Source organism: Malania oleifera, chromosome 6, assembly GCF_029873635.1.
Source record: "Malania oleifera isolate guangnan ecotype guangnan chromosome 6, ASM2987363v1, whole genome shotgun sequence".
NCBI classification, from domain to species: Eukaryota; Viridiplantae; Streptophyta; class Magnoliopsida; order Santalales; family Ximeniaceae; genus Malania; species Malania oleifera.
The window spans coordinates 106,043,187-106,057,183 of record NC_080422.1 but is presented as its reverse complement, the minus strand read 5'-3'; the positions used below and the strand labels follow the sequence as shown (position 1 = coordinate 106,057,183).

At 33.7% G+C, this 13,997-nt stretch overlaps 1 protein-coding gene across 1 annotated transcript; it reads left to right on the top strand.

The window, feature by feature from the left end:
* The first annotated feature begins 334 nt into the window (after positions 1–334).
* LOC131158318 (heptahelical transmembrane protein 1) lies at positions 335–6,492 on the top strand. Its single transcript, XM_058113097.1, has 4 exons — positions 335–863; positions 995–1,084; positions 4,429–4,486; positions 5,421–6,492. The coding sequence occupies exons 1-4, from the start codon at positions 547–549 to the stop codon at positions 6,111–6,113; spliced, it is 1,158 nt and encodes a 385-aa protein (XP_057969080.1). The 5' UTR covers positions 335–546; the 3' UTR covers positions 6,114–6,492.
* Positions 6,493–13,997: the final 7,505 nt, after the last annotated feature.

Genomic DNA, 13,997 nt, shown 5'->3' with positions numbered 1-13,997 from the left:
TAATATATATTTATATATAATATAAATTTTTAATATAATATAATATATATAATTTTAAAATATATAATATACAAAAAAATTAATAAAATTTATATATATAAAATATAATTATTTATTCTTAATTTATGCTATTCGGTTAATTCGGTTAATGAAAATAAAAATTAAATCAAACAAATAAATTTTTAATCAAACTAAATTAAGTGAATTTATCCAATTAATTTAATTTTAACCGCTCATCGCAACCACTTAGTCCCATCTCATTATTGTCAAGCGATTACTATAGCAGGACCAGATATATATATATATATATATATATATATATATATATATAACGTCCATGCTGTGAGAGTACGGAATTCACAAACCCCAACAACCATACTCTCTCCATCTCTCTCTTTAAATGCAGCAGTTGGTGCATCTCCCAAACTGTCCCCAATTAACACAAGGAGCACCAGAGCATATACTCTTTATTTCTTTATCAAGCCAACAGTCAATTCGATCACTACTTTTCGCATTTGGCGATCGCCATATTCATTCATCGATCCTATGGCGGTGGTGAGTTCCGGGAGCGGAGGCGGCATTTGGAAGAGGAACATCGAAAGGCGGAGGAAGATGGAGGACCGCCAAACGCACTCTCCAGGCGCCGGCGCCGGAACCGACGCCAGCAGAAAGACGGAAACGCAGCCGCGAGCGCTGAAGCAGAAGGAGAAAGAGAAGCGGTGGGCGCTGCTGACGTTCGCAGAGCTGCCGGAGTACTTGAAGGACAACGAGTTCATTCTGAGTCACTACCGAGCCGATTGGCCACTCAGGGATGCCTTCTTCAGCATCTTCCGCTGGCACAACGAGACGCTCAACATTTGGACGTACTGCACCACGCTGCAATTCTTCTTTGATTTTGAAATTTTTCTTTCTAATTTTTCTCAGAAATCGAAGCCGACGCCTATATTAATCCAGGATGAAAGTTCTAATTATTTGATTTTTTAAATATGTGCAGGCATTTGATCGGGTTCGTTCTATTTGTGGGATTAACTATTGCAAATTTGAAGCAAGTGCCGGTTGTGGATATCTTCAGCATTTTCTCCTGGTAAGCTGAAAATTCTATTACCCAGCGTTTTCGGAGATTGGATAACAATTTAAATTCATGTTTGTTTGTACAAAATTTAGTATATAAATAAATTAAAATAATATAATTTCAAACTTTATATAAGTTTGTATAAATTCACTCTTTATTTAATTTTTATTTTAAAATAAAATTTATTATTTTTATTTTAAAATTTTAAGTAATTATATCACTCTTTATTTAATTTTTAGAGTTTCAGAAAATAATACAAATTTATTTAAATTTTTTCATTTAATTTTAAAATATAAAAATATGATATTTTATGATTATTTTAAAAATAAAAAATAAAAAATGAAAGTGAATATGCCATTGCAATAAAAGAATATGCAATCTGACAGTTGTTGATGGGGCCTATTCCATGAGTTCTAATTTTTAATTGAATGTACAACGCTGACTATATGATCCCATGACTCAAAATTATTACATCATTCAGTTTGAAAGAGAAATATGGATTTGTATGATGTATTAGATAAAAAGAAGGGGAAGGAGATATATTTAAACTTGATAAAGTGGAAGAAAGAAAATGTAGGGATATAGTAAATGTAAAATGTATAAAAAGTAAGGATAATATTGTCTTGGTTGTAAATGGTAGATGGCAAATTTACTTTAGTAAATTGTTTAATGAAAATCAAATAAAATACTTAAATTTAAAATTGACAAATGAGGAAAAGACTAAAAGTATAAGATTTATTTGTAAAATTAGAGTTGATGAAGTTAAGTTTGTATTTAAAAAAAAAAGACAAAAATAGAAAAGCTATAGGATCGGAAACATCTCATTTTAAGTTTGTAAATGCTTAGGTGTTAACAGAATTATATGGTTAACTAATTTATTGAACACAATTATAAAAATTAAAAAAATGTCAAATGAATTAAGAAAAAACACTTTAATACCTATATTAAAAAATAAATGAAATATTCAAAACTATAATAAGTATCATGGAATTACACTTTTAAGTCATGTAATGTATTGGAGATGTGACTCATATTCCGAGTGGAACGCATGTACCGGGGAAAACACCGCGAAGTGAGAGGCTAAGAGAGAGATGTAGGGTGCAGCCTTGAGGGCAAACCATCAACGGTTGCAGGCAATGCTGTAGAGGTATTCTTCTCGGTTTCAAACTGTCAACAGTTACGCTCACGGATGTCATGGATTTTCAAATCGGAGATCAGTAAATTGGGAATTTTTGGAAGAATTTCTTTCGAAAGATTGCTACAGAAGTGTTTTAGATAAACTTTAGGTATTTTGTATGCATTAGATTGATATATTATCATCATTATATAACCCTAGATAGACTAAGCTTGGTGTAAGCTTCATTGATAGTAAAAAACAGTCGCTGCTCTCGTGAACGTAGGAAAATTAGCAAACCACGTAAATTCTTGTGTTCTGATTGTTGCTTTCATTGATTCTCATTGTTGAGTGATTGTTAGGTTCGTATAGTTAATCATCGAGTGCTTGCTTGCTTGTTCCATTAAGGTTATGTGGGAAAGGATAGTTAGACAAATATTAAGGCTAGAAACGAAGGTTTCAAAAAATCAATTTGGTTTTACATCTGAGAGATTTACCACATAAGTTACATATCTTTTAAGAAAATTAATAGAGAAGTTTAGGGAAAAGAAGAGAGACTTGTATATGACATTTATTGACTTAGAAAAAACATATGATAAGGTACCTAGAGAAGTTTTATGGTGGATTTTAGAAAGAAAAAAAAAAGATCTATATAATTAGTATACTGATGTCATTAAGGATATGTACGATGGAGTAATGACTAGTGTAAAGGTTATAAATAGAAAAAAATAGAGAATTTCCTATCACTATAGGTGTATATCAAGGATTTACTTTAAGCCCTTATCTTTTTGCTTTAGTGATAGACCAATTAAATAAGAGCATTCAAAATGAGGTTTCATGGTACATGTTATTTGCAGATGATATTGTATTGATTGATGAAACTAGGGGCAGAGTAGAGATTAAGTTAGAATTATGAAGTGAAGCTTTGGAATCCAAAGGCTTTAGGATAAGTATAAATAAGACAATATATGAAATGTAATTTCAGTAATGGGAGAAGGAATATTGGAGACAAAGTTAAACTTGGTATTGAAGAAATAAATAACATTTGTAAATTTTGATACCTTGGATCTATTATGCAAGTTGAAGGAAAATTTGAAGATGATGTAATGCATAGAGTTAAAGCAGATTGGGTAAAATGGAGAAGTGTTTCAAGTGTACTTTGTGATCATAGAATACACTTACAACTAAAAAGTAAGTTTTCTAAGACGACTATAAGATCAGTAATGCTATATGGATCAAGATGTTAGGCGATGAAGAAACAAAATATCTAAAAAATAAAAGTTGTCGACATGAGAATGCTTAGATGATTGAGTAGTATAACACTAAAAGATAAATTAAGGAATGAACATATTCGCAGTAAGTTAGGTGTAACTCATATAGAAAATAAGATAAGGGGGGACGACTCATATGGTTTGGACACTTGTAACGTAAGCCACATGGTGCGCTAGTGAGGAAGAGTGAGTTAGTTATTGTGGGAGACAGCAAAAGGGGTAGAGGTAGATTTAAAATAACTTTGAATGAAATAGTGAGTAAATATTTAATAGTTCTGAATTTATCAAAAGAAATTATTCATGATCGTATAAATTGGTAAAAAATGATTTATATAGCAACGCCACCTAATGAGACTTAAGACATGGTTTTTTTATTATTGTTGTTTATGTACCGAACATGTAGTACATACAATCTCTTACATTTAGGTGAATGGATATCATTTTCATGATGTTTTTTTTATAAAAAAAATTTATTTTGACTTTCTATTCTTACCATGTCTAAATGAAAGATCGTACCTAAGAATTTATGCAAATTTTGAACTTAAGTTATTGTTTATGCAAGTATGGGCGAGGATGGTTGCTCATTTTTATGTATATATTTCTTATTCTTATATCATGTCTCAAAATTCTTGTCTTAGAGTTACATTGACTTATGTTTTGATTTTTTATATAGAATTTTAATTGATAAAAAATTTTATACCTAAGGTGTTTAAAGATTTTAACTTGATCAAGTCTGAAGTCTAAGTTTTATAAAATTGGTTAGAAATACACAACCATATGATCAAAAACCTAATACTTGATAAAGACTAGACTCCCTACAACAACCAAAGCATGAAATTTGTGGCATCAATGGCTGATCTTGGTTCTAAGATAAAATTGCTAGTTTTTTTCTTTTTTTTTTAGTTATCATATATATGCTTAAGAAATCTATCTTAAATTTGTACTTACATATATAAGATGTATTATTGCAGGTCATTTTCGATAGATACTGACAAAAATGTTTCCAATAAGTCGAAGAATTTCTTTTCAGTAAGTCACTAGCTATCAATTTAATGAATTGAATTTATTTTTATTTAATTAATGCACTAAAAACATTTTTTTACATCCCATTTATCTTATACTTAGTATTGAAATGTAAAAAAAAAAAAAAGTAAGGAATTAAGAAAACAGGAAAATTATTATTTAATCTTTTTTTCTTTAGCCCTCCAAAACGTCTTAAAAAATAAGTACTCTTTATAAATAATATCAATAAATAATATTTAGTTTATATTTGAATAAAAAAAAGTACTTTTTCTTTGAGGTTCAATTTGGATCAAGGATTATATGTGAAAAAATGAAAGGAAAGAAAAGGAAAATAAGAAGAAAAACCATTTCCCCTTATATTTTCCTTCTCTATTAAATACTATCAAAAATAAAACTTTATTTTAATATGATTAATAGTTAGAAAAAACTAAATATTAATAATGTATAAAATTAAATTTTTGTTTATAGATTTGATATTTTTTTTTTCTTATTTTTCTTGTGAGGATTCTTTTATATATTTTTAAAATTTTTTCTTAATATTTTTTGAGTTTTAAACGATATATTTTTTAATTATTTTATAAATAACCAATATAACATGAGTTTGTGATGACGCAAGTTCATCTATCACATCCCACACTGTTTCCCTCAATGATTCCCGTCAACTGAGTTTGTGTGATCACGAGAGCTCTCAGATTGCTAAGCGTCTTTTTAAAAAATATATTTTTATAAAAATTACTTATTCCAAAATGTATAATCGGCTTTTAGATAAGTCTTTTTTTCAAAAAATATTTTTTTTATCAGTGGACACCCTTTAATTTAACAAAAAAAAAATGAGGACAATAAATAAAATAAAATGATTATTAATTAGAATAATTTTCTCTATTTTCTATCAATTTAATCTTAATTTCCCCCCAAAAATGTAACACCGGAAGAGCTGCAGGACACGACTAAGCTCGTCGATCTGAAACAGCCACCGCCGTACGAGCAGGTGACAGGGCCGCCGTCGACCCCCGCCGCGGCGCGGTGGCCGTTCTTCGTCTACCTATGCGGCGCCATGTTTTGCCTCCTCTCGAGCTGCATATGCCACGTTTTCTCCTGCCACTCTCACCACATGAACATCCTCCTCCTCCGAATCGACTACGTCGGCATCGCCGTCATGATCGTCACCTCCTTCTTCCCGCCGATCTTCTACATCTTCCAATGCGAGCCGCACTGGCAGCTCCTCTACCTTGCCGCCGTCACCGGATTCGGGATCTTCGCCGTCGCGACCCTCTTCTCGCCAGCGCGCTCCACGGCAGAGCACCGCTCGTTCCGGGCGCTGCTCTTCCTCGCGATGGGGGCGTCCGCCGTCATTCCAGCGATCCACGCCGTCGCCGTCAACTGGCGCGAGCCACAGTGCCTGCCGACGCTGGGATTGGAGGGAGCCATGGCTCTGTCGTACGTGGCGGGAACGGTTTTCTACGTGAGCAGGGTCCCGGAGCGGTTCAGCCCCGGTCGGTTCGATTTGACGGGTCATAGCCACCAGATCTTTCACGTTTTTGTGATCGCGGGAGCGTTGGCGCATTACGCCGCCGTGCTCACGTTTGTTGAGTGGCGCGACGCCGTGGGGTGCGGCGGCCTTGCCGCAAAATAAATAAATAAGTAAATAATTGATTTATTTAATATGCCGAATTGTCGCTTATGCCCTTAGAAGTTGGGGGGTGCTTGTTTCGTTTTGGCAGGAGATTATTGGTTTGTTGACTGTTGGTTTTGTAGGCCTTGGTTCACGTTAGCCGCATGAGTAGTGATCTAAGATCCTCCACCAATGGTGATTTAAATCATTCGGCTTGGCACGTGGCAATGTGTGAATTGAAATAAAAATTTCGATCCAAATAAAAATGATAAAAGATAACTTTATCGGTTGAATATGTAATAGTGTGATAAATATACATTTTTCACTTTTATTTTTTGTAATAAAATGTCTTATCAACTTGTGATGTAAATAATTAAATATGACCGTTTTTTTTTTCCAATTGATGAATAACAGTTGTGAATTTTTTATTTTTATTTTTTATTTTTACATTTGTCTAGATTTTCATACAAATTTCAATATACTTTTACAAGCATTTTATTCAAATTTAAAATCGAAACTCAAGCCCTTAATCATAGTATAATACTTCAAATTCAAGAGAAGGATGTGCAAGTTTGTGCAGACAAATTAGTTCATCGGAGAAATGCTTATAAAAAATAATTCCTTGATATAAATTTTTGAAACAAACTACGAGATGTTATCTATGACATAATACTACTGAATTTTTTATGTCTAAAACACTTCAATAACTATACCATAATTGATCTTCTAATTAAACTAAACAAGTATTCACTCGTGCCGTTACTTTTTAAAATTTATAACTACAATAATAAAAAGAAATGGTTTTTTCCTAAGTTTGTCCGATTGTTTGAATGTCAAAACACCCTTGTACATGTTCCATAACTATGCACCTAATCAAATTAAAATATCTTTTAATTCCTATTTTTTCTAGTTTCGTTATAGATTTAAAAAAAAAAAAAAAATTGTGTCATGGAGCATGTAGTCATGCACTATTTGCGTATCCAAGGTTAGTATGTATTAATATTTGAAATTTTAGACAAGTGGTGGTAGTTAAAACCTCGCACCAAAACATATCTCTCAATTATGTAAATTTCAAGTGCTAATATTTAATTGATGGATGCAAAATTTTACATGCAAGTTAGAACTACTACTCATACCTCTTTCTCAATCATGTGATCAATAGCCTAATAGTAAGCCACCTCAACCAAGTCAAGTGAAAGCACCATATGAATAACATTGAATGGCCGAGTTAGTCGATTCAAAACAAAATGCCTCTGATCTTTCGTCACCCTCTTCGACATCTTCATTTCGGTATTTTCTCCACAAGACTCTACATAAAATATTTCCCTTAAATAAGGGCATAATTGAATAGCAAGGAAATAAAGAGTATGTTATCATACACAAGTTTGTGGCCATCACATGGTAGGGGGGAAAAAAGAAAGAAGAAAAACGTAGAAACCCGAGTATACCCCATTTGATTCAGCCAATCTCCTCTTATCACATCAGACCGTAATATCACGAGCCTGTAACTCTTACCTTTTCCTCCGAAAATAGTTATTGAAAATACCACCGGGACACACCCAACATGAACAGCCTCCCTGGCCCCGTGTGCCTGCCACTTCGGATTTCAGACCCACTTGGGCACGAACAAAACTTGCTTGGGCCCATTAAAGTGGCATAGTTTTGGGCCTTGGGGAGGTCCAGGCGGACACCTATCTCATGATCTTGGGCTTTCCAACGCTTTAAAAGGCTTTCAAAAGGGATCCATGGGCCACTCTGGCAAAAAGGGCAAGGATTCGGTGCTTGTTTGGGCTCGGGCCCACGGGCCACATCTGGTGGGAAGGTCCCATGGATAAGTTGTTGTTGTTTTTTTTTTTTTTTTAAATACTAGTATAAGTACTATCAACAAAATTGGGGTTTTCATTAATAAAAAAAAAGGTAATATATTTTTTTCAAATATATCAGACCTCTATATTATAAATTAATCCTTTTATTCTTAGAAATACATATTTCACGAAGTAAATGTAACCTGAGGTTGCATTAGGGATTATGAATTTCATGATTCGTATTTGAATTTATATATTTCTAGACAAAACTAAATACAATTTTGACTTCAAATTGATACAAATTCAAACCTAAGGTTGCATTTGGGATTATGAATTTCATGATTGGTATTTTGAATTTATATATCTCTAGACAAAACTATACTAATTTCCTCAAATTGATACAAATTCAAATCTAATGTCTATATTGCAACAATATTACGAAATTCTATTTGTATGAGGCTTCACATAATGACATCCAACAAAAATAAGGATTCTTAAATCATAATGTAAGAAACTGTCATTCGACAAATCTTAACACCAAATAATTTCAATTGCATGAAAATGTCCGAAAACAAACAATTGTCTTTATTTAAATTTATTTATAAATTTATTTTATTTAACACTATTCCCAACACCATGTGGAATTGAAAATCAAACTTCGATTGCCATAAAATTGCGCCCAACAGTATTATTTTAAACAGGAACATCCTAAAAAAAACTAATATCTACTTGAGAAAATTGTAGTTAATGGTGACCAAGAAATTCAACTGTAAATGAATGTGTTAGGAGAAATTATGAAGAACCATAAATTATGCCAAACAAATAAACAATTATAGTTAAATTATATATGGATCAAATCATGCAAACAAATTAATGATTATTGTTTGATTTCCTATGAATCTGTTTATCTCTAGGTGAGCCTATATAATTTGTGTTTCAAACCCAAATTAGGAATGCCTAACAAAAAAATATGCAAAATAAATAAACAGTTATTGTTAAATCTCATGTGTATCAAATTATAGTTAAATAAAATAAACACACAACACTATTCTAATAGCATTACATAGATACTCTTTTGCTTTTAGATTTTGAATTTAATAAGTTTTGATGTTAAATTAATCGAAGTTTAAGTTGTTTAATACTACTATCCCGACACTTAGTGCAATTGACTATTTTTTATTTTTTTTTTACCAGTAAATTTTGGTCTCCCCTATTGAATTTGGAAGAACTGTAGGAAGGAAAATGAAAGATTGGCTTTGTTTTTTCTTGAAGTAAGTTAACTAATGTTCTGTTTGGAATTTAAAAAATATCCAGAATGAAAACAAAATTTTGAAGGAAATCACTTTTATTAGGTTTAGTTGTAAAAAATAAAAAATAAAAATAAAAATAAAAAAATATATAAAGTAAATTAAGAAAAAAATTAATTTTATAAATATGATAGCACGGATATAAACACATGCACCATCAAAAGAAAAGAAAGCCACAAAAGTCAAATCAAATGAATCACATCCACCAATTTCAAAAAGGGCGATCCATCCCTCGAGAGATAATTAAGGGCTATTTAATCTCTTTTATTGAATTCCTTCTATTAGAGATGAAGCACAAGTATAGCATGCAGAAAATAAATAGTCATGCAATCGAGCATTTGGTAAAAGCTTGCAATCAAATATCACATCACAAGTCAAAACATACTCAAAAGTGCACAAAAATAAAAATAAAAAAAAAATTGCAAGGGATGTCCTAAAATTTTGCCTAAATTTCTCTATTTTTTTTGGTAATTTTCAACAATTTTTAAAGGATTTTAATGAATTTTCTTAAATTTTCTTCTTTTTTTGATTTTTAAATTTTTGATTCTCTTATATTTCTTGACGTTAAAAAAGTCCTAAAATGCTTCCCAAAGATTTTTCTATAATTTTTACCATTTTAATGAATTTTTAATGATTTATTGTGAATTATTTTTTAAAAAAAATAAAAAACAAAATTCAATTCAAATTGGTCGAATTGGGTAAAAATCGATAAAAAAATCAACCCAGGACAAGTTGGTCAAAGGGGAGAGACAGGAAACAAGAAAAAAACATAAACCTGGATCACTAATGTGGCGCTACTTCATTAGTGCGTCTAACTGTATCTGGATCACTAATGTGGCAACGATCCACCCGTTCAGAAAAAACACAAAATTAACAATCAGAATTACACCACGTGTTGTAGTTATCAAGTGACATGTGGCCCATCTTGTCGACCCCTTTAAAAAAAAACAGATGTTGACACGTGGCAAATGACATCACCAAACCTACTTAACAGTGACATGCCGTGTCTTCTCATTGGCGCACTTCCCCTTACATAGATCATTAACGTGACACTGCTTAGAAAAAACACACTGTTGACCTTATAGGTCATATCCTGTTTTGATTATGACAAATACTTTGGTGTTTAATACTTAATGAGTTTGTGTGCATAATCAAGAACCTTGGATGGGACACTACCATTAAGAACCTCCGCAATCTCTTCTCCACCTATGATGACCTCGAAGAAGTCATCGCGATCCTTGGCAAGGTCACTAGGAAAAGTAAAGGGTATGAGTTTATTACGTTCAAGCACGTCAATGGTGTTTTGCTAGCATTGAAGAAGCCAAGTAAGAAAATTGACGGACGAATAATCGGGACCAAGCTTACGATATTGGGAAATTCTAGATCTAATGCGAATCTGACTACAATTGATATTTCTATGCCCAAGATTTATGTAGCCAATGTGCCTATTCTCAAGGTATGATTTTTTTCTCCATCATACAATAATAATTCTAAAACAAAAAAACAAAAAGATGTCACAATTTCAACGCTTGAAAAGCTTCGCCTTAATGACTAATAATAATTTATAGGATGTTAAAGTTATTTAATTGATTGAACAATGACCTATGCACCAAATGCATAGTGGAGTCGTGACAACTACACTACCAGCCAAATAAACAAAGCCAAGTTTTAAAATTCCAATGGGTTGACCTAATGCACCATGGGGTCAGCAATAATGAATCTTGCATATTCATGTGCGCTGAATAGTGCTCTAAACAATGAATTTGAAATTGCAATTGAAAATTTGAGTTAAAATTGCAACGCATACTGAAATTGCACAATTGTAACAACTGCAATTAACAAAATCCCAAACAGCAAAACCAAGCTTCTTAGTGACATTTTATCGAGCACCTGGAACCCAATCAGCTAAACAATCCACACCAAAATTAAAACAAATAATAACAAAATCATCGTCGTTAATGGTAGACATCTCGTAGATCTCAATCTCAAACTTCAATTTGTCACTACGCTCACAACCCCATGTCTAAAAAATCTAACATGGGACTCACGGATTAACTGGGATACAATCGAATAATCTAAGTTTATAGATGACACAGACGACATGAAAATAGTCTGCGAAAACTGTAACACTGCACACTCACTTGCACTTCCCTTTGTGTCAAATGATCGAACACTTGGTGCATACACGTCCAAACCCTTTGTAACAAATCCATCCCGAACCAATTTCGAATCCTAACTAATATTAAAAATACCACAACTCACATCTTTAAGCCCAATGAAATTAAAACTGCAAGAACTTGTTGAATTGAACAATCATCCCGACATCATAAATTACTAAAATGTTACTGAAGATATAGCCCAAGAAATAAGCACAGCTCCTTGGGCAAGGAAGAATTAGCCCAACTGACGAGCAACGTTCGTGAGGCCAGAAGATTGTCCAAAAAATGAGCACAACTCATTAGGTAAAGAAGAATTGGCCCAATTAAGGAGCAATACTCGCGAGGCCAAAAGACTATCCAAAAAATGAGCACAACTCATTAGGAAAAGAAAAATCGACCCAATTGACGAGCAACACTCGTGAGGCTAGAAAGCTGCCTAAAAAATGAGCACAGCTCATTAGGTAAAGAAGAATCGGCCCAATTGACGAGCAACGCTCTTGAGACCAGAAGACTGCCCAAAGAATAAATACAACTCATTAGGAAAAGAAGAATCGGCCCAACTGACGAGCAACGCTCATGAGGCCAAGAAACGGCCCAAAATATAAGCACAACTCATTAGGCCAATAACGGGAAAAAAAAGAATAGCACGACTCATTCAGCCACAAGCAGCCCAAAATGACTCGAGAAGAGCTGTTCAACAAAAAAAACAACAACAACAACTACTACTTTCGAACTTTGGAAACAAGCTTCAAAAATTCAAAATTGAAGGGGGAACAATTAATATACCCCAAATATATCACCTGCCATAAGTTCAAAGGAGACTATAGCCCAACATTGATGAGTGCAATTACCACCCAAGTCAACTGCTCAGCCAGAAGAATTGACCCTAGTGCCATGATAACCAGAGTAATCTACGCCAACGCTGTAATAACCGGAGCGATTCATGCTCGCACCATAATTCGCTAATAAATGACACATCACCCTTGGGTCAAACTCAATCACTATAAATGGGGATTCAGAGAAAATGTAAAGGTATCTCATTCTAAACTTTACTTTACTGTTGCATAAAAAATCTCTCAAGCCAATCCCTGACTTAGGCATCAGAGAGATCCCCCAGATTACACCCCGGGTCCTCTAAGCTTTGCTTATTTATCTCTTTTCTGGTGGTTGTGATTAGGGATTGAGAAAGTTGTTTAATTTTTGGCTGCAACAGTTGATATACCCCAAATATATCACCTACTTAGAAAAGACCAAAGCACAACATTATGAAGGTAGTTACCGCCCAAGTCAACCGCCTGACTGGAGCAATTGACGCCCGCCTTATAATAAGCAGAGCGATTCATGCCAATGAGGTAAGAATCGGAGCGATTTACGCCCGCACCATAACTGGCCAATAAATGGCATTACACCCGTGGGTCAACCTCCGTCACTATAAATAGGGATTTGGAGAAGAAACTAAGGTATCTCATTCTAAACTCTACTTTACTGTTTTATAAAAAACCTCTTAAGCCAATCCCTAACTTAGGCATTGGAGAGATCCCTCGGAGTACACCCCGGGTCCTCTAAGCCTTGCTTATTTATATCTTTTCAGGTGGTCGTGATCAAGGATAGAGAAGGTCATTCAATTTTCGGATGCAACAGTTGGCGCCATTTGTAGGAACTTATTGAGAGGTTTTCTCTTTCAATCCTTGATCATAACTATATCAAATAATTGAAGGTTGATGCATTGGCTTGATTGAGATCGTCCGAAATGCTGCCATCCGACATCTAGACATACTCGATGCCGTTCAATCCATCGTTGATCGGGACCCTACCCAGCGCAAACTCTTCATTCGTAGCCTTGGATGGGACACTACCATCAAGAACCTCCGCAATCTCTTCTCCACCTACGGTGACCTCGAAGAAGCCGTCGCGATCCTTGGCAAGGTCACCAGGAAAAGTAAAGGGTACAGGTTTATTACGTTCAAGCACATCAATGGCATTTTGCTCACATTGAAGAAGCCAAGTAAGAAAATTGACGGACAAATAACTGTGGGCCAACTAGCGATATTGGGAAATTCTGGATCTAATGAGAATCTGACTACAATTGATGTTTCTATGCGCAAGAGTTATATAGCCAACATGCCTATTATCAAGGTATGATTTTTTTCTCCATCATACAATAATAATTATTTACAAAAAAGAAAAATAGATGCCACAGTTTCAATGCTTTAAGAGCTCCGCCTTAATAACTAATAATAATTAATAGGATGTTCAAGTTATTTAATTGATTGAACAATGATGCATGCACCAAATGCATAGTGAAGTCATGACAACTGCACTATCAGTCAAATAAACAAAACCAAGCTTTGAAATTCCAATGGATTGGTCGAATGCACCATGGGGTCGGCAATAATGACTATTGCACATTCATGTGCGCTGAACAGTGCTCTGAATAAGAATTTGAAATTGCAATTGGAAATTTGAGTTGAAATTGCAACGCACAATAAAATTGCACAATTGTAGCAATTGCAATCGACAAAACCCCAAACATCAAAACCGAGCTCCTTAGTGACATTCTGTCAAGTACCTGGAGCCCAATCAGCTGAATAATCCATACCATAATAAAAACAAATAATAACAAAATCGTCATCG